Source organism: Pelophylax lessonae, assembly GCF_965119305.1.
Source record: "Pelophylax lessonae genome assembly, chromosome: 10".
NCBI lineage: Eukaryota > Metazoa > Chordata > Amphibia > Anura > Ranidae > Pelophylax > Pelophylax lessonae.
In genome coordinates this window covers 88,175,440-88,198,039 of record NC_138777.1, presented here as the reverse complement: position 1 = coordinate 88,198,039, position 22,600 = coordinate 88,175,440, and the positions used below count along the sequence as shown (strand labels likewise).

The window sequence follows — 22,600 nt, the reverse complement described above, 5'->3', positions numbered from 1 at the left end:
CAATAAGCCATATGTGCATGTTTTGCATCACTCTGGCAAATTTGATATTCTTGCATAAAAAAAATTGACTTTGTAAACAATATTTATTACCTCTATTTTCCACTTTTCTTGGCGGTTTTGATATCCTTTGTGCCCTGCTTGAATTGTTCACATGTTGCTTGTTATCATAGCAGAATATATCAACTGCATAGCTCTTAAGAGATCATGTTTGCAGATGAACTTTACAGTTTACCAGGTCCTGAAAAGCAGAGGCCTGTCAGGATAAAGCATGGCTAGTCCATTTATGGTCAAATTAGGGTGAATCTGTGAGGACTACCCAACTCTTAATATGTAAAGTCTATTAGATATGACAAAAAAAAACGAGTAGACAGTTTCTCATTCTGCCAACAACAAGCAATATTTGAACAGTTCCCATTGTTTAAAATGGACATTTCCAAAAGCCAATACAAGTATAAGAGAACAAAAAAATAAATGAATACTATTTACAAAGTCTACTGTTTTAGAATGCCACTTTCCAGGATCTCATTTTTCAGGATAATTTTAGGAACTTAAATCATAACAATTACATAGATGATGGATTAAGTACATTATTTGGCAACGTATAGGTGACCTGAAAACTTTTACACAAAATTACCTAAAAAAAGTAAAAAAAAGATTGCTGGATGATTGGCTAACTTTAAAAGGGAAAAAAAGGAATTCCCTAATAGTTTTAAAAAGCTGAACATTTTCTTTAGGATCTGCACATTTTTTTATTTGAATGGACTGTACAATCCACAAACGTTTGTATGCAAACCACAAGTGACAATACTAATGGAGTGATGCTGTCACAGCCTCTGGTGCCTGAATGCATATTTATTCACCATATTACTGAATACTCTTTCTGGAAGGTAAACTTTTAAGTACTGTTCTGTAGAGGGGATACCAATTTCCATAGGCCATCAAAATGGTATGCAGCTAAAAGTATTGTTAAGTTCTTCTAAAATACTGTAGCATTTCTAGGGACAAGGGTGTTTTCAAAGTTATGTGACGAAAAGTAGAAACTCAATTTCTTAGCTGAGCTGGACAAATTTATAATTAGGTTGGATCCCATAAACACAGAGGACTCTAACCCCCCACCAAAGTCTTGGGTTTCACAGATCAAGTTTCATGTCTCCGTAGCGCTTTCCTGCCTCCATTCTCAGGGCCATGTATCTGCTTGTCCGTCTTCCACCCGCTGCTTGTACTCCATACCTGGAGAACACAGTGATGTGTTAGGGGCTTCTGGCACTTTGGAGGCTGTATGCGGTATCAAAAGAGGAGGAAGAACAGAGCTAAGGTAGATCTGCTGTGAACACCACATGGACTCCTCCCAGGGGACATCCCCATGAAACCAGGCCAGGGAGAAGTGGGGGGTAAGTAGATGTCTCAAGCATAGTAAGTGTCAGTTTTTGCCATCTGGCAGTACATTGTCATAGCAAATGTGAGTCCAAGGATCTAAAAAAAAGCAGAGAAAAAATTACTTGACACAGTATCAAAAAGAGGATGGCATGCTCTCAATATGTGACTAATACATAACAATATATAACTGTTTTATTGGAAATCAACTCCCAGTCTCTCAAACTTACAACCCCCACCTGTCATTTTTCTATTTTTCCTCACCAGTGGGGTTTCTCTTTTAGAATTCACTTGGCCCAGCACATTCTGGGCCTCAAGAAACATGTGAATGGTAAGGACCTTATTAAGGGGCCTCAGCTATTTCTCTTCATACTCTGTGTGGCCATTATTTAGGATAACTGTTCCTGAACAAGTTATTTTATATGTGAAAGAAAGGAGTATACTCTCTGGCAACCAAATTATGAAATTTTTCTTCACATAGTAAAAATGTTTGCGTTGATAAAACCACTCCCATTATTATCTATATGGTGCTCAGGAAAAGTAATGACTTCCCTGAAATCAACCAACAACTACAAATGACCAAATTCATACTAAAGGCTCTAGTTGGTTTTATACATTGTATGTATGGTTATTCTGACATTGGTCTAACATTGTGGACCCATGCTCCATTTGCTCTAATTTGTGATCAGCAATGCATAGAGACCTCTAATGACTCTCTGCTACCCATCAATCAATATTTAAGGACATATATACTTTCTTGCCATCTTAAGCACATCTGTATGTTTCAGACATGCAAAAAGAAAGTAAACTCTTTTATGACTGTCTCTAGTTTAACCACTTTTCTACTGCACTACATCTTTAAATGGCAGTATGGTGGATGCTTAATTACCCAGTGCCATTTATAAATGACACTGAATAAAGCACAGCCATGGCTCTCAGTAATGTTGGTAAACTGAGCTGTTTTCGAACAGCTTAATTCACAGACACTATTTAGAGAGCCAACCTGAGCATTTGTGTACCTTAGGATCAATGTTGTTTGCCCTAGTGGCCAATCCCAGCAGTCATACAAGTTAAAACAGTGCATGTTTAAATTTTTGAACCCACCAATTTATAAATACTAACAAAAGAAAACTTTCTATTTATTTGAGTACTGTGTTGCATATTGCAGTAATTGTCAAAGGACCCCAGTACTGGAAACTGAAAAATGGCCTAGTAATAACGAGGGTACTTAAAGTATAACTAAAAGCAAAACTTTTTTTCTAGTTTTGAAATAGACTAGAGAGGGATTGGAACGCGTGTCAGTTTTTTTTGCTGTCTGTACTCCCGTTAAGGAGATTCGCTCTCTCTGTTCTGTTTACTATTATCATTGAAAGTGAAAATAAATGAAAATCCCAAATTTTGGGTTGTCTCCAGAAAAGTTATAGAAGGGAAAATTTCCAATGGGGACACTAGTTCTGGTAACCTGGGGGTCCCTAAGAAATTCCATTAATTTGCAGGGATTTCCTCTCACTTCATGTCCCATAGCAAGACATGAAGTGAGAGGAAATCCCTGCAAATTAATGGAGGTATATCTCCGCAATGAGACATAGATGGCGAAAAAAAATCTGATGGGTTATAACCCTTCCTTCCTCTATCCAAAATGAAATAAAACGTTTTGCATATAGTTCTACTTTAAGTGGTTAAGGAGCTGGATCAAACTCACCTGTACAAGAGCTGTGCAAAGCCCAAAAATCCCAACTGCAAGAAGATTCTCATGAAGCCAAATTTTGACAGTTTCATAGCAAGGCTGGAATGAAATAATACAGATTTTTTTTTAACATTCCAAAGCTTATTGATTGTTCAAATAATCTATTGCTGTTTCTCTACAAGTTGCCACAAATTTTTCATCCTCTTCATAAATTCAAGATTTGAAATAGAAATTAGCAATGTTAAAATTAAAAATAAAAAACCCAATTAACAATTTCCTTTTCCAGGAAGTGTAAATTATGAAAAAGTTGCAACACCAATATTTGTCAACCAAAGCTCTTATAAATACAAATAATAGAATGTATTATATTATATTACATTATATCATATTATATTGTATCATATTATATTATATTATATTATATTATATTATAATATATTTGCTGGGTTATTTTAACTTTAGTGGACATATGGCAAAATTAGTAAAATAACACTCAAAAAGCTGTCATTCACCATATTTTCTGTCTATTAATGTTATGCATATATGTTTTGAGTTTATAAAATAAATATATTAATTATATTTAATATGTTTCGACTCATCTGCAGATACTTTAAGTGATTGTTATTTTTACTGAAAAAAAAATGAGACTTTATAAACATGTTATACTTACTTGTTCTATTGCAGTGGATTTGCATAGAGCAGCCTGGATCCTCCTCTTCTCGGGTCCCTTTTCTGTGCTCCTAGCCCCTCCCTCCTGTTGAGTGCCCCCACAGCAAGCAGCTTGCTATTGGGCACCGAGCCGAGTCACAGCTCCCTGTGTTCATTCAGACACGGAGCTGTGGCCCGCCCCCACCCTCTCTCTCTCCTGATTGGATGACTGACTTTGACAGCAGCAGGAGCCAGGGGCACTGCTGCTGTGTCTCAGCCAATTAGGAGGGAGACTCTCAGACTGCCAAGACACTCATGGACTTTGCTGTAGAGAGATGGGGCTCAGGTAAGTATTGGGGTGCTGGGGTGGCTGCTGCACACAGAAGGCTTTTTATCCTAATGCATAGAATGCATTAAGATAAAAAACCTTCTGAGTTTACAACTCCTTGATTTCACTGCGTTCAGAAGTAAGAATATGTGATGCATAAATCAGTACTGATGGCAATGGGCCCTACTTTGCAAATCAAGGGGGCTGTTCACTTTCCTTAAAACTTAAAGAGAGCAGACTGTGGCTAGTGGGAGTAAAAGTCAGTCATAATTTGTCAGTGGGGGTAAAAACTTGCCTATTGCCTTTGGTCAGTGCGAGGAGGAATGGTGTCCATTGTTGGTATCAGGGAGAGGACTAGTGACTTATTGTTGTCAAATGTAAATTAAAGGAATAATGCTCCATCATTTGTTCCAGTGGAATAAATATTAGTTTATCGTTGGTGTCAGTGGGAGGAATAATGCCCCTTTGTGACAGTGGAAGGAATAGTGCCCCAATGGCCAGATAAAGCAAAGGGTCATAGTTTGGGGATTAAGCAGATTGCTGTAAAGCATCATGAGAAATGATAATAATAATAGTTATATGTACATGTGAAAATGCTCTCAGTATACATAAACTATGCTGATTACATTTTCTTTATCTAATAAATAATGTCTAAATATGGATGCTTTTTATTGTTTTTTTAGACGAATTTCCACAAATTAAATCATTTAATTGTAATGTGTAAATAATAATAAACATGCACTGGTGTATACAATTGCCCTTACCGCTTTCCACCATGTTCCTGGGGAGTGCAGACCACAGTTCTCACTGAACTCCAAGCAGCAGGAATCTGGGACACGGCTGGTGTTGTACACCTCAAACCAGTCAGTGTAGTTTGCAACCCCACAACACCTAAACTGTAGACAGACATATAAAAATACTGTAGAAAATATTACTAAAATACTCTACATACAAAGCGATTTGGAACCTTCTAAAAAATCATTTACCTAGGCAAACATTATTTATATTCTGACCTCTGATTCTTAGCTTTAAAAAAAAAAAACACCTGTTGTGCAATTAGGGAAATGTATAAGAGAACATTAACCTCACTCCCTCTCTCCTAAAGCCATCAATATAGAGTATGTCCTGAATGTGAAATAAATAACATTCAAACTACAAACAACAAATGTACATTTTCTGCCATTGAAGGGTTTTTGCAGTGCTGGGACCATGTTTTGGACGCTTGGGCCAATTTTATGGTTAGCTCTTGTTTCAAGTGCCACCCTGGCTCTGAAATCAAATTAATCCAATACAGCAAGCTGTCCCTATTCTTAAAAAATAACAAGCAGTTATCACCTAAAGTACAATGGAGGGAAGTTTGATGTTTAATTTACATTTACCGCAAAGACATCCTTCTTTTGGGGGAAAAAATTGTAAAAACATGGGATTATTTGCTGCCTTATTGTCCACAGGCTGCCAGTTCCGGCACATTGTTTTAAATTCCCATACAAGACTTATGCCTCGTACACACGCAACGATTGTTGGCCGTGAATTTTCGGCCAACGTCCGATCGGCCGATTTTCGGCTTGTTAGTATGATGCTTCCGACAACCGACTGCGACTTTTCGGCCGAACAAAATCTGGTGTGCATGCTATAAAATTTTTGTTGGCCGTCTACAGAACGGCCGATTTTCCGTCAGTCAGTACAGATTTTGGCAGACAAAAATCAGATGAGCAAGACTGGGCAAGCACAGAGAAGAAAAAACACACGGTATGTAAACCAGCACATGACATCACTTCTGAAGTTGGTTGTTGTTGGCCGAGAAAATTTGTGTGCAGTCTAGAGCACATTTCAACCAACACAACAACACTGGACAAAAGACGGCCGATTGGTCGGCCAACAATCATTGCGTGTGTACGAGGCATTAGGGTCTGACAGTTATAATTGAAATGTATTTTAAAGGCATATGTCAGATCATTATAAATTAAGCTCACCCCCACAACACTTTTGGCTAGAACTACCAGCAGTTCTGTGGTCCATGATAATGAAGGTACTCCACTGAAGCCAGTGCATTGCATACATATTTCAACAGCAGCAGGATGATCAGTGAAGGGATGAGGTCTGGAGATAATTAACTGACCAGAATACATTCCAGAGTTTGACCCTGACTTGGTGGGGATCTCCCATCCTGCCCTAGACTTGGGGAAAGTCTTTCCTTTACAGGCTCTGGAAAGTGGTGACAACAGACAAGGCCGCTGATAGGGGGGGACCACCAGCCCTCTTGTAGGGGGCCCGAGCACACAGGGGGGCCCACACAGAGAGGGGGATTAGTGATGGACAACAATTACAGAAATCTTCCTCCAGCACCTGAATCTGATCTCTGTCCCTCTCCCTGCTATCAGCTTTTATCTGTTGAGAAAAGACAGTCGTCCCTCACTAATCCCCCTCCCTTGTGTGGGGCCCCCCTCCCAGCACTTATCTCTGCTCAGGAGTTTATTTGTAAATTGTAACTTTGTTTCTCTCTCTCTGTCTCTCTGATCACTGAGCTCCAACTGCCCAGCCTGTATATTTTTCTCATCTCATCTTCTTTTTTATTTAACATTGTTTTTTTTTTTTTTTTAGATTTAGCAGGAATTATGTGAGTTATGTTATATTTTTGTCTGATAATAGTGATTTTGTTGTAATTTTAGCTAAATATATCTTTAATATTTTCTTGAGGGGGCCCTGCCAGGTAGTCTGTACGGGGCCCTGCTATTTCTAACAGCAGCCCTGACAACAGATGCCAGTCTTAGAGGCTGGGGCAGAGTTTACAACCCTCTGACTGTCCAGGGGACCTGGTCCCCACAGGAATCAAAACTTCCCATCTACATTGTGGAATTGTGAGCCATCAGATTGTCTCTAAAACACTGGACTTCCTTTCTGAAAGGTAATTTGTAGGGTACATTTGGACAGTGCCACAGCAGTGGCCTACATAAGCCATTGGGGGGCACCAGAAGGCAGGCTTCCCTAAGAGAAACAAGTCCGATACTCTCCTAGGGGGAAACTCACATTCTAGTTCTCTCTGTCTGTTGTCCTCCTCTCGTCGAAAGACATCAGCTTCTTTGTTTTATTTTCACTCTTATGTTGTCAATAAATATGCATACGGATTACAGTGTTCCTGGCTCCATCTTTCCGCATATTCTGTTCTCGTGTGAATGGACACACTGAGCCTGGGCACCTGTGACTGGATCTTCCTATTGAATTGGGCTTTCCCTGTAGAGTGCGCTGCTCTAACTAGACTTTCCCTGCAGTTCACATTAATGCATGCATTTTCAAGCACATCTGGTTAGATTAAACCCTTATGTTAAAGTACTTCTTTAATTACTTTAGCAGATGTTTTAAGGTATAATATCCAAATTAGTGTTTTAGAAAACAAATGGATAAATGCAAGCTTTGGTAATGTTGATGACAAAACTGCCCTGGACTCTGAAGATAGTAATTCTTAAGAATTGATTATAAGCAAATGCTTTATGTTGCGTATTCCTTTAGAAACAAAAAAAAACTTTTTGGCTGTAAGGACACATATAACCAGATTTAGTAAAAACAAAAATACAAAAAAACGCTCATGCCACTTCTTGCTGAATTTTAGTTTGGTACAAAAATTCACTATTGGCTTTCAGAAAATGATTCAAATTTGTGACACATTCTGCTTACATCTGTTTGAATGATACTCCAAGCATTAGTGAGACCTATGTTTCCTTCCGTCCCATACAAGTGAAGGCCTTTCTTCAAATCTTTTTGAGCATATTGGTCAATCTGAAAAAAAAAAACAAAAAACGATATTTAAAGCATCCCCAGAATGGCAAACCAATCTCACACTGAGGCTTAAAGTAGTTGTGAAAGTCAGTGATATTAAAAACATGAATAATTATATAGAACTCTTTCATCAATCCATGTTTAGATTAAAAAAAAAAAACTTTCCTCTAATGCATTTTTCGACTTCTAAAGTGCAGGTCACATGATCAATGTTGATTCTCGAGCAATTCACAGACCTGCTGGTGGGTGTGTATAGAGTGTCGGACAGTGGCTTCCCCACTAGCCGTTCCCCCTTTCCTCTTTGTGATGTCAGGCGTGTCTGCCCTTCTCTGTATATCCCACCAGCAGGTTCATAAATTGGGAATTAACAATGATCATGTGACCTGCTGGGTGTGTATAGAGGAGGTGCAGACACATCTGACATGTCTGGGAGGCAGCTTCACAAAGAAGAGAGGAGGAGCGGCTGGAGGGGAAGCCGCTGTCAGTCAAGGCTGAAAAGAGGGGGGGGGGGTGTTTACACTCACCAGTGAAGATACAGGCATGCTGTGCAATTGCACAGTGTGGCTGTATCTAAGTGTGACCTGACAGAGGATGTAAACTGACTACGCTAGCATGGACCGGCATGGTCAGTTTACTATCAGGGGGAAGGCCACAGGCATCCAGGTAATACAGAAGAACAGTAGCTACCAATACCCTTCATATTATGAAATATCAAGTAGAAATACCTTTAAATACAGTAGTTTTTTTTTTATTTAAGATTTATGAACACTTTAAAGGGAAACTAAATCTTCTCAATATTAACTATTCTTAAACCTTATGCTTTTCTTGTTTTGACCTTTATTTAACCACTTAAGCCCCGGAAGATTTTACCCCCTTCCTGACCAGGGGGTATTTTGCGATTCAGCACTGCGTGATTTAATGGACAATTGCGCGGTCATGCGATGCTGTACCTAAATGAATTTGGCGTCCTTTTTTTCCCCACAAACAGAGCTTTGGTGGTATTTGATCACCTGTGCGATTTTTTGATCATGCGCTATAAACAAAAAAAGAGCGTCAATTTTGCAAAAATAACAATATTTTTCAAATTTTTAAATGAAATTCCCAAAAAAAAATGTAAAAATCAAAATCTTTGAACATTTTAGGCCAAATTGTTTTATGCTACATATTTTTGGTAAAAAAAAAAATCGTATTTTGATTGGTTTGCGCAAAAGTTATTGCATTTACTAACTAAGGTAAAGATTTTTGTCATTTTTGTTGTTTTTTTTAACGCGTAATGGCGGCGATCTGCGATTTTCTTTGCAGTACTGCGACATTGCGGCGGACAGATCAGACCCTTGACTGACATTTTTGACACTTTTGGGGTTACCAGTGACATTACTACAGTAATCAGTGCTATACATATGCACTGTTACTGTAAAATGACACTGGTAGTGAAGGGGTTAACTTTATTTTAGAGGGAGGGGTGGTGTGTGTCCCTAGGGGCGTGATTCTTACTGTGATTGGCTGTGGCTTGAAGTGTAGGAACAGTGATCAACAGTCCTACATAATAGAACCATATGATCACTGTTCTTACACAGGGGAGAATGACAGGCGGCTTGTTTACATTAGCCGCCTGCCTTTCTCCCACTGTCACGGACGATCGCCAGTGCCCGGCGGACATCGGGTTCGCCGGGCACACGCGCGGGGGGGGTCCGTGACTGAGCGGGAGCGGGAGCCAACCTTCAGCGGCGCGCACTCACTCCCCAGAGCCTCACAGGCTAGTGACAAACCCATACGTCACTTTGCCTGTGAGGGGCTGACCGCCGCAGTATATGTACTTGCGGCGGTCGGCAAGTGGTTAATACATTTCTTCAGTTGCTTCCTGATATCTGGCCCAGGCCACAATGATGTCATACATCCCATAATTCTAGATGACAATTTTTACTGTCTGCATGCCTAAACTAGGGGCAGATAGATTCCATGAAGTAAATGCTACATGAATCATCTGCCCTTATGTGGGCTACTTTTACCTTGCTACAAAACTATATCAATATGCAACCAAAAAAGGAGCAAATTGTCATATAAAAGTTTAATATCACAAAAATACAACACACTTGTTAAATATATAAAAAATATTGTAGCATGCTCCCCAAATGAATGTAGACACACTCCCCAAAAATATTTTCTGGAGTTTAGATGCTCGGGTCTTCCCGATATAAATGCTATATACTGTAGTTTGAAAAATCCCAATACTTATAAATCTCTATAGACCTGTGAGAATAACAAACACATTATCTGTTCCTTCTATACCTCCAGTGTTCTGAAGAAGCCAGAAGTAGAACGGTGAACATGTAATCTTGCACAACGAATGGAAAAAGAAAAAAATATATAAACCGATAGCAGGTTGAAGTGACACTAAACGCTGGTTAAAAAAAATATATATTCAAGTCTGTATTCTTAACTCAAAAAAATGTCTTCTATTGTTCTTAGCTTCCTCCAAATCTTCAAATTCCTTTTTTGCTGCTGTAATCCGACATCCTGTTAGAGGGTGGCTATGTTTGATCCCTATGCTCCCACTGTGTGGATTGCAGCCACCGCCTCTTTTTTTCGTGCTACTAAAAAGGCCCAGAGCTACAGTATGAACTATGGACTATGGGATTTGTTAGACATGTGCAGAACAAAAAAATTCATTTAGTTTCAGATAGATCCGTTATGTTACTCATTTTTTTTTTTTCGGTATTTGTTTCATTTAATTTCGTTTTGTTTATTCATTTTCTAACAAATTCCAAATTTTTGTAGTGATTCTAATTGGGATCAGTCAAAAAATGATCGATCGATTTGAATTCAGTGTGAAGACTAGGTGGTTGTTAAAGAGCGGGCCGGGAAGCCAGCCACCAGGTCCTTAACAACCGATGACTCATTGGCTGTCGGCTGGCTTTCCCACTGAGAGCTGGATTGTAAACAAAAGAATGCTGGCAATAGGAAAGTCAGAAAAAAACAAAAAATAAATGGCGTGAGGTCCCCCCAAAATCCATACCAGACACTTATCCGAGCATTCAGCCCGGCAGGTCAAGAAAGGGCAGGGGCAGGTGAGCGCCCCCTCTCCTGAACCATACCAGGCCACATGCCCTCATAATGGGGGGTTGCTTTGGGACAGGAACGTCACCAACCGGGGCATGCTGGGTCAATAACATCCCAAGGGGACTGGGTCGCCCACTGATGTCATTGGTTGACTCTGCCTGCCTCTTACCTATTTAAGAAATGTTAGACTGAGGAGCAGGCAGTCGGCGGGAAGACTTCGATGAGCCTGGAGTTTTTCTTTCTTTTTTTGGGTCCTGTGGTGCGGCAGGCGGCGTGATTGATGATGGATCTACATCGAGGGACATTGTTTCTTTTTTTTTTTTTAATAAAGGAATTGTCAAAAACTCCTGTACTGTCTTTAGTCACTTTTTAGGTGAATGGGTAGGAGTACTAAGTACCCCATAATCATTCACATAGGGGGGCCGGGATCTGGGGGCCCCCTTGTTAAAGGGGACTTCCGGATTCCAACAAGCCCCCCGCGTGCAGACCCCCAAAACCAGAGCCCCCCCACACCAAAGTACCCCCCTCATTAAGGGCATCTGGCCTGGTATGGTTCTGGAGGGGGGCACTCGCTTGCCCCTCCCAATTTCCTGGCCTGCATGCTCGGATAAGGGTCTGGTATGGATTTTTGGGGGATCCCAAGCTGTTTTTTTTTTTAAATTAGGGCATGGGTTAGAATCCATACCAGGCCCTTTGGGAGGGCGAGGAATGCTGTTTTTCTTTCTGATTTTTCTGGCATTCTTTTGTTTACATTTCAGTTGGGATGCCTGCTAACAGCTGATGAGTCATCTGTGGTTAAGGATGCAGCGTCCGGCTTCCCGTCCTGCTCCTTAACAACCAGCTATTTTTCACACAGAATTTGAATCGATCTATTATTTATTTAATGATCCGATTTCAAATTGTTTCAAAAATGTGGAATGCCTTAGAAGATGAATAAACAAAACTAATTTCTACTAAATTCATTACTATTTCTTTCGGAGCTTCGGATACATCCAAATCTCTGTATCAGGGCCGGACTGGCCTACCGGGATACCGGGAGATTTCCCGGTAGGCCGACTGCCCTGGGGCCGCTTTGAGAGCAGCAGCACTCGGATGGCCCGCAAGTTCCGGACACCCACAATTTCCGGCCGCCCGCCTGTAAATTCCGCCGTTGTGTGATTGGGGGAGTGGCCGCCATCGTCTGCTCGCTGCTAAGGGGAGGCTGGGCAGTGTCACTGCAGACCGCCTATTCTCTCCGCCCTTAGCTTCAGAGAGAGAAGCTGAAGGCAGAAGCAGAAAGTCAGCTGATCAGCTGACGACCAATAGAGTGAGGGAGAGGCGCTCGGCTCTCTGCTGGGAGACCCACACATTAGAAGAAGCATCTCTGCAGGCACGTGTGAAGAGGCACTGAGGCTGAGGGGGAATCGACTGACAAAGTAAGTAATAATCAGCAGTGCAATTGACCCCATCCTCCACCACCACTGCCCCCTGCCGATCTCACCACCCCCACAGATCTTATCCCTAATAGGATTGGGGGGCAGCAGTGGCAGTGGGGAGGATGGCACCCCCCATCACCACTGCCACTAATCTCTCCTCACCACTATAGCTGCCACTGATCCCACCCCCCTCACCGCCACCACTGATACAACCCCCCTACCACCACCCCTGCCACTGATCCCACCCCCCTCACCACCACCACTGCCACCGATCCCACCCCCCTCACCACCACCACCGATCCCAACCCCCTCATCACCACCACTGCCACTGATCCCACCCCCCTCTCCACCACCACCGCTGCCACCAATCCCACCCCCCTCACCACCACCCCTGCTGCCACTGATCCCACCCCCTCACCATCACCACCACCGCTGCCACCAATCCCCCCCTCACCACCACCACTGCTGCCACTGATCCCACCCCCTCACCACCACTGCTGCCACCAATCCCACCCCCCTCACCACCACCCCTGCTGCCACTGATCCCACCCCCCTCACCACCACCATCGCTGCCATCCCACCCCCTCACCACCACCCCTGCTGCCACTGATCCCACCCCCTCACCATCACCACTGCCACTGATCCCACCCCCCTTTCCTCCACTGCTGCCACTCATCCCACCCCCCTCACCATCATCACCACCACTGCCACTGATCCCACCCCCCTCTCCACCACCACCGCTGCCACCAATCCCACCCCCCTCACCACCACCCCTGCTGCCACTGATCCCACCCCCTCACCATCACCACCACCGCTGCCACCAATCCCACCCCCTCACCACCACCACTGCTGCCACTGATCCCGCCCCCTCACCACCACTGCTGCCACCAATCCCACCCCCCTCACCACCACCCCTGCTGCCACTGATCCCACCCCCCTCACCACCACCACTGCACTGCTGCCATCCCACCCCCCTCACCACCACCCCTGCTGCCACTGATCCCACCCCCTCACCATCACCGCTGCCACTGATCCCACCCCCCTTTCCTCCACTGCTGCCACTCATCCCACCCCCCTCACCATCATCACCACCGCTGCCACTGATCCCACCCCCTCATCACTACCACCATTGCTGCCACCGATCCCACCCCCCTCACTACCACCACCACCGCTGCTTCTCGATCCCACCTTCCTCACCACCACCACCGCTGCCACTGATCCCACCCCTCTCACCACCACCACCACTGCCACCGATCCCATCCCCCTCATCACCACCACTGCTACCACCGATCCCACCCCCCCTCACCACCACCACTGCCACTGATCCCACCCCCCCACAACCACTGCCACTGATCCCACCCCCCCTCACCACCACAATCATCACCACTGCTGCCACTGATTCCACCCTCTTCACTACCACTGCTGCCACTGATCCCACCCCCTCACCACATCCACTACCACTTATCCCATCCCCCTCAGCACTGCCACTGATATCACCCTCCTCACCACTAAAGCCAGGGCTGCCGTTAGAAATTGTAGGGGCCCTGTATAGCCTACCAGACCTGTTTTTTATCCTGAAGCTATTCTCCCATATCCTGCAGCAGCCGGCAGCAGAAAAAAGAGAAGAAGCCATCAGCGCTGCTGTAGGGGCACAAAGGACAGCAGGGGGAAAGAGGTCATCAACAGTGGTTTACTAGAACAGATCTCCTGCGCCCCCCCCCCCGCAGCAACTGAAAACTGGTGGGAGGGAGAGAAGATGAAGCCAGCAGCGCTGCGAGGAAGGGGAACGCATACAGGGGAGCCTGGGCAGCAGGGAAAAGGGGGAATCTGATCATGGACAGGAGGGGGTGATCAGTATAGAGGGGGGCAATTGCAAGAACCAAAGCAGCAGGAGAGGGAGGAGGAAAAGCCAGCTTTCAGCTGCTGCCCGGAGACCTATACAGGGGATCGGTTCCTGCAATTTTCCTCCCACCGCACCAGTCACCCCCCTTTTCCATGATCTGATTCCTCCTACTGCTTGGGCCCTCCTTCTGAACTGATGGGGCCTGGGCCTCATACAGGAGGCCCGTACCCAGCTCACTCCTCTTGGCCCTGCTTCCTAGCTGGGGGGGTGCCTAGGGTGTGAAAAATCTTTCCACCAGCCCTGGTGGCACCTGTATAGTATATGGCTGCAGCTAGGTCTGGGTGGTGGAGCACGCCTTTCTACACCAGGGGCGGGTAAGACTGGACCCCTCTGCAGCCACTGACATCTCCTGTACGTGTCTGCACAGCCTCTGACATCTCCTGTACGTGTCTGCACAGCCTCTGACATCTCCTGTACGTGTCTGCACAGCCTCTGACATCTCCTGTACATGTCTGCACAGCCTCTGACATCTCCTGTACGTGTCTGCAACCTTTGACATCTCCTGTACCATGTCTGCAACCTCTGACATCTCCTGTACCATGTCTGCAAACTTTGACATCTCCTGTACCATGTCTGCAACCTTTGACATCTCCTGTACCATGTCTGCAACCTTTGACATCTCCTGTACCATGTCTGCAACCTATGACATCTCCTGTACCATGTCTGCAACCTTTGACATCTCCTGTACCATGTCTGCAACCTCTGACATCTCCTGTACCATGTCTGCAACCTTTGACATCTCCTGTACCATGTCTGCAACCTCTGACATCTCCTGTACCATGTCTGCAGCCTCTGACATCTCCTGTACCATGTCCGCACAGCCTCTGACATCTCCTGTACCATGTGCGCACAGCCTCTGACATCTCCTGTACCATGTCCGCACAGCCTCTGACATCTCCTGTACCATATCCGCACAGCCTCTGACATCTCCTGTACCATGTCCGCACAGCCTCTGACATCTCCTGTACCATGTCCACACAGCCTCTGACATCTCCTGTACCATGTCTGCAACCTCTGACATCTCCTGTACCATGTCTGCAACCTCTGACATCTCCTGTACCATGTCTGCAACCTCTGACATCTCCTGTACCATGTCTGCAACCTCTGACATCTCCTGTACCATGTCTGCAACCTCTGACATTCCCTGTACCATGTCTGCAACCTCTAACATCTCCTGTACCATGTCTGCAACCTCTGACATCTCCTGTACCATATCTGCAACCTCTGATATTTCTTGTACCATGTCGGCAACCTCTGACATCCCTTGTGCCATGTCCGCACAGCCTATGACCATCTCTTGTCTTTTATCATGTCTGCAGTCTGTGAGGGGGAGTCTGGAGAGGAGTCAGGAGTGGGAGTGCCGCCGGGATGGGGGTCACGGGAGAAGTCAGATGTATGTGGACTGTGGAGAGAAGACTATAGGATAAACCCAGAGCCAACTGACTGAGCCCTGCATGGTGCACCTGAGAGGAGGTCGGTGACAGCTCCGCCAGACCAGTCTGAGTAGGGGTCAGTGACGTAAGGGGGAAGTGAATACAGTAATGTAAGGGGGCATTGATATAAAGGCCCCCCTTATATCAGTAACCCCCCCTTCTTTCTACGGAAGGTGGTCTCTGGTCACATTTCCAGAGTTCCTGGGGTTCCCCTTTACATCAGAGTCTGCAGGATTCCCCATTACAGTGCAAGGGGGAACTCTGCGGACCCTCATGTAAAGACAAACTTTGATTATTTTTTATTCTGGTAATATATCATCATCGCAATAAGTGGACTGTTCTTGATAATTGCTCCACTTTTAACTGGAATTTGCACTTATGTATGTATCTATCTATATACATATATATATATATAAAACCCTATGTGATTTCTTATCTGTCGTATCTACATATAATACACGCTTCACATGTGCTTTAAAATGCATGGTTTTCCCTTTTATGATCAATAAAATAAAGATGCTATGCTGTTGGGCCGGTATAATAATGCTATGGGGCTGGTATGAAATTATATCCAGGGCTGGTTTTTATTCCCAGTCCAGCCCTGCTCTGTATAACCTAACATTAGCCCGAATTTACATTCAGACCAAAAAAATTGCACATGTCTAGGATTTGTAGTGTGACCGCAACTATTGCACTGCTTGTTCTAAACAAATGGAAATTAAATAAGGTTTGGGAGCTCATATAGGACATTACAGGGAGGCAGAAAAACAGTAAAAAAGAATTTACTGAAAAACAGATTACAGGGCCGTTAAGTAGTTGATGACTAAGGTCATCTTTTAGTGCCACTTTAATATTTAGGATTTGATCTGCACAGATATTTGTTGGACCATGTATCTATAATGTATCTATAATGCATATATGTTTTGGTATACTCTCAGACATTGAATTCTGGAACGCTTGGTATTTTCTTTGTAAACCTGACAATTGTTTCAATAAACTTTTTTCCTGACCAAAAAAAAAAAATTCTAGAACTTTCACTAAATCATAACTTCCTAACCACAGTAAGTAATCTAGTGAAATATAATGCGACTATGTGCCTGAAACAAGCAATAATATAGATAATAACATGAGACCAATTTAAATTCAGGTGGAGAAAAAAGAAAAAAACAATACATGACAGCAACAAAATTTTATAAGCTGAGTTGATTGGTACTCCCTTGAAAAAAATAGGTTACATATCCATTTAAGGACAACATATTGTTAAGATACATAAAAAATGCTCCTGAGTTTTCATGGTTTGTAACTAACCTGCACCACTGTATCTTATTAAGCATAGTTACTAGATTTATTATGTTATTTGGTGTGCATGGATTTTTTCACTTATTTACAACAATGACTGCTATTCCTACAAAGCTTTATTAGATTTAGCAAGTAAATATGGCTGAATTTGTAAATATGTTGATTTCACAATACAGTAATAAGCCAAACAGCTATAATTCATGGCAGTGCAGCTGGATTCAGGGTCAGTTCACATCAGAATGCTGTTTGGTATAGGCATGTTCTGTACACGTTTCCCATAATACTGTCATAGCGCACTAGGCGCAATGTGATTGCCGCACCCGATCTCATGGTACCGCATGCGGTACTTCCTGGGCAATTTTAGTCCATTCACATGGCAGTCACATATGAATTGCACAGGAACGCAGACTGCTTAGCTGTGTGATTCAGGTTTGAACTAGTCCTCAGTATTTACTGTGTTGGGAGACAGAAACCACTTTGGCACTAAAGCACATTTTAACCACTTTACCACCGGAGGATTTTGCTGTCTTACGTCCAGGCCACTTTTTGCGATTCGGCACTGTGCGAATTTAACTGACAATTGCGCGGTCATGCAACGCCATACCCAAATGAAGTTTATGTCCTTTTTTTTTCCATAAACAGAGCTTTCTTTTGGTGGTATTTGATCACCTCTGCGCTTTTTATTTTTTGCGATATTAATAAAAAAATGCGAAAAGTTTGAAAAAATAACAATATTTTTCTACTTTGACAGTTCAAAAATATCCAATATATTCAATTTTTGTCATATATTTAGGCCAAAATGTATTTAGCTACATGTCTTTGATGAAAAAATACTCAATGAGCGTATTTTTACCGCTTTATGACCAGAAGGTTTTACCCCATTCCTGACCAGGCCATATTTTGCGATTCGGCGCTGCGTTATTTTAACGGACAATTGCGCGGTCATGCAATGTTGTACCCAAATAAAATTGATGTATATTTTTTTCCCACAAATAGAGCTTTCTTTTGGTGGTATTTGATCACCTATACTATTTTTACTTTTTGCGCTATAAACAAAAAAAGAGCGACAATTTTGAAAAAATAACAATATTTTTCAAAATTTTTTATATGAAATTCCCCCCCCCCACCAAAAAAAAAAATTTAAAAATCAGAATTTATCATTTTAGGCCAATTTGTTTTCTGCTACATATTGTTGGTAAAAAAAATCACAAAACGCGTATTTTGATTGGTTTGCGCAAAAGTTATTGCGTTCACTAACTACGGGAAAGATTTTTGTAATTTTTATTGTTTTTTTTTTTTACGAGTAATGGCGGCGATCTGCGATTTTTTTGCGGGACTGCGACATTGCAGCGGACAAATCGGACCCTTGACTGACATTTTTGACACTTTTGGGGGTACCAGTGACATTACTACAGTAATCAGTGCTATACATATGCACTGTTACTGTAAAAATGACACTGGCCCGACTCCCGCTGTAACTGGCAGGGAAGGGGTTAACTTTTATTGGTGATCAAGGGGTTAATGTATGCCTGGTGCTTACTAACGTGTGTGGGGGGAGGGGACTGAGTGACACAGGGACAGATCGCAGGTTCAGCTATGCTGAACCCTGCAATCTGACCCTGCCTGTCACTTAGAAAATCCCCCCGCTTTGTTTACACAAGCGGGCGGATTTCCACACAAGATCCCCGACGATCAGGGAAGAGTGGCAGTGATCACCGCCGCTCCTCCCCTGGCCCGACTCCCGCTGTAACTGAATACAGGGCCCACAAGGGGAGGAGTCCAGCGACGTAGGTCTACGACGCTGGACGGGAACGAGCCACTTTGCCGCAGTACAGTCAACGTGACTGGTCGGCAAGTGGTTAATTTTTTTGCAAACATGTGAAAATATAAATTTTGTCCATAAAAGTTGCCTAAAACCACCAGGGAATTACATATTTTCTGAAACCAGAGACTTTGTAGAATTAAAAGATAGTGGTTGCAATTTTCTATGTTGCATGATATTTGGGAAACTGTTGATCAAACACGTTTTAGGAAAAAATTATAATAAAATTAATTTTAATGCACATTAACACAAAATAATACCCAATTTTTGGGTAAGATAGAAAAAAATGGCATTGCATCAAACAAATAGATACCAAGCATGCCAAGTCTTAAAATTGCATTTGACCATGATATCGTAAAAAACAATGCTACCCAAAAATCTCCATAGGCAACACTTTAAAAGCCTTTACTGCTCATCAGTTTAGAGTCAACTGTGAGCTCTGACACTAGAATTATTGTTTTTTCTCTAATGATTGCAACAAAGCCACAAGTGTGTTGTGATTGCTGTTCACATACGGGTGCACACACTGGCCCGCGTTTGCAATTGTGGGTAAGTAAAGGTCAACAGGGGTTACAGTTCATTTTTCATTTTTTTTTCTGCGGGGGGTCAATAAGCATTGTTATAATTGACTTTTTCATTTATTTATTTTTTTTTATTTAGCAATATTGCTATCACAAGGGGTTAACAAACACTCATGTAATGGCATTGGGCAGGTGACAGGTACTCTTTTCAGAGACATTATGGGTCTAGTAGACCCCAGTTTCTCCCCTGCCCTCCAAAACATCTAACTAAGCAAAGATCTGCTCAATTAGATGCTTGCCTGGCTGTATCAGCAGTGAATGATGGCTCTGAAACTGAAAGTGACAAAATCCTTGTCACTTCCAGTTTTATTCCATACAGAAGAAGAGATGTTCTTTGTTCTTCTGCCGGTCGCCATTTTAAAGCCCTCTGATAGGATTCCCTGTGATAGCGGGGTGCCAGCTGAGGAAAATGGCCAAAATCTGAGGGCTGCTAATTGCAGTCCTCAGCTTGTACTTACCCCTTTATTCTTTGAACATACTACAGTAACCCTTCACCCTTTGGATGGATGGATGGATGGATGGATGGATGGATGGATAGATAGATAGATAGATAGATAGATAGATAGATAGATAGATAGATAGATAGATAGATAGATAGATAGATAGATAGATAGATAGATAGATATACAGTATCTCACAAAAGTGAGTACACTCCTCACATTTTGTAAATATTTTATTATATCTTTTCATGTGACAACCCTGACGCTTTGCTACAATGTAAAGTAGTGAGTGTACAGCTTGTATAACAATGTAAATTTGCTGTCCCCTCAAAATAACTCCAAACCATTATTGTCTAAACCACTGGCAACAAAAGTGAGTACATACCCTAAGTGACAATGTCCAAATTGGGCCCAATTAGCCATTCTTCCCTCCCCAGTGTCATGTGACTAGTTAGTGTTACAAGGTCTCAGGTGGGAATGGGGAGCAGGTGTGTTAAATGTGGTGTTATCGCTCTCACTCATACTGGTCACTGGAAGTTTAACATGGCCCCTCATGGCAAAGAACTCTCTGAGGATCTGAAAAAAAGAATTGTTGCTCTACATAAAGATGGCCTAGGCTATAAGAAGATTGCCAAGACCCTGAAACTGAGCTGCAGCATGGTGGCCAAGGCCATACAATGGTTCCTAATAATCAAAATACATATATTTAAAACTATATATTTTTAAATGCATATTTTCTTACACTTAAACCAAGTCAATGTAAATTCATAAATATTTAAATATATTTAACTAATACATGTAATTGAAACTATTTTGTTATTTTTTGTTAGTTTAAAAAAAAAGATTTAAATAGAACCCTTTTAACAGAAACATGCACCATTCACAGTATCTGCTATAACAATTCTGAAATGTCTGTGATACTCACTGCCCTACCAGACAGGAAGGTAATAGGGTTTAAAATACAGTAACTTTCTTCAGAGAGGCAAGGATTCCTTCATTTTGTTTTCGAACATATAGAGAATCAGCTTAATGACTTTTACATATTGCTTTAATGGAAATAAAAATAATTGTGTAAGAAAATATGTACAGAAAAATATACTCAGCAAATACATCGTACAGGGATATGGAAACTGGTAGCGATATAAAACACACACAAATATATTGGTTGAACTAGATGAACCTGTATCCTTATTCAACTTTACCAACTACTGGAAAAGGCAATAACAGTAGGGGATACAAATAGAAGGTAATTAGCAAAGTTTGCCTGATCTTTGGTTCATGTGCAGAGTTCATAGTCACTTGTCCTCAGAAATGACTCTTAGTACTTTGGCATAATTCCAGATGATAGCAAGAGCTCTTAGCTGTCAGTAATCCCCCCCCCCCCCCCAATTTTGTAAATATATCAGTATTTTCAGATGACCATGTTTTACAGTCTCACAACAAATGTTTTATTGCCTCAAATGAAGTCATGGGTTGACAGAGACTCACCACGGTATAAACTGGACACACACACCACCTTCTGCACATTATAACATAGGCATGTGTATTGACAAGTATTGTTCTCTTCTTATACATTTAGGAAGCCATGAATGTAGTGTTATGTTATCAGGATTTATAAAATATTAATAGATTTCTGCTTTGCCAGAGCAGGATGTGTATTGCATCAAGGCATTCGTGGAACATTTTAATGACTATTTACAACAGATATTTGTAGGCTCTGGCATGTTGTAGGTTTATGATGCCCAATTATGACTAAGCTTTATTAGAGCTTATTGAGGACTCTGCTAGAGACGTTTGTACATGGCAATTTTATTGTTGGGCTTAATGATAAGTCTTTTAGTAATTTGCAGACCCTACTAAGTACTGTTTATGCATTCCTGGTTGATCTACTTGATTCAACCTGATCTGTCTTGAGCTGGTTATTTCACTTGGGGTGATATGAGATATGAGATGTGTCCCAGGACTCTAAATTATTTTTCTGTTGGGGCAAATTGGACCATGCTTTATAAAGATTGTTTTCCTTCCTCCTGGAAACACCTGTGGGTATAAAATTAGGTGTATGTAGGTTTTCAATTATTTCTTAGTTTTTCTATTGGTTGAACTCCATGGACTTGTGTTTTTTTCAGCCTAACTGTTTAACTATCTTAACAGGAAATAACTATGTCACTCTTCTTCCCTGCAGTGAATCAGTGGTGTGTGAATCACTAGATGGGCTTACAGCATTGCATATTTTAGCTCAGCAGGCAAAACTGTTCATGAATAAACTTTGTATTCTCTTTCTCTGAATATTCTGTATATAGAATATTGCTTAAAATGTTTGCTTTCATTGCTGTATTGGGACTGTTTGGTGGACTAGATAATTGTTTTGACTGCAGTGAACACATACCCAGTTCACCATTAGCACAGATTTAGTTCAAGGCCATACTAATATAACACTGATCTAAGAAACAGATATTGGCAGGTCAGAGGCTTTAAGAGAATGATGTGGCCAGTCTGAGCATGGAGTTTTACGCAGAAGTCTGCATTAGGATGTTTTCTATCATATTCCTATTTTTAGCTTATTGTGTAGAACAATTCAATTAATTGCTACACCAGTTATATGACATTGCCCTTGGAACAAGCCCAGGCAGATGACACATACTGAGATACTATGTGGTAGCGGAGGGAGCATCCGGTGTCTGTCTGGCCAGAGATAACACGCAGTCTGAGCAAGTCAGATGAGGGGAACATTATCCAGAACAAAGCCTGCAGAACAGACAAAGGCTACACATGGCAACATGAAGAGAAGCAGATTTGATGGTGACGGGGAATCGATGCGCTTTGCGTGGAAACAAAC

At 42.3% G+C, this 22,600-nt stretch overlaps 1 protein-coding gene across 1 annotated transcript in view; it reads right to left on the bottom strand.

The window, feature by feature from the left end:
- Nucleotides 1-642: 642 nt before the first annotated feature.
- TSPAN4 (tetraspanin 4) overlaps nt 643-22,600 on the bottom strand; it is a 334,076-nt gene continuing 312,118 nt past the window's right edge. Inside the window, exons 4-7 of the mRNA XM_082269930.1 lie at nt 7,710-7,811; nt 4,802-4,933; nt 3,077-3,160; nt 643-1,473 (exon numbers count right to left, since the gene is read on the bottom strand). Coding sequence (XP_082126056.1) covers nt 1,405-1,473; nt 3,077-3,160; nt 4,802-4,933; nt 7,710-7,811 — 387 coding nt within the window. The 3' untranslated portion in view covers nt 643-1,404. The remainder of the gene's footprint in view (nt 1,474-3,076; nt 3,161-4,801; nt 4,934-7,709; nt 7,812-22,600) is intronic.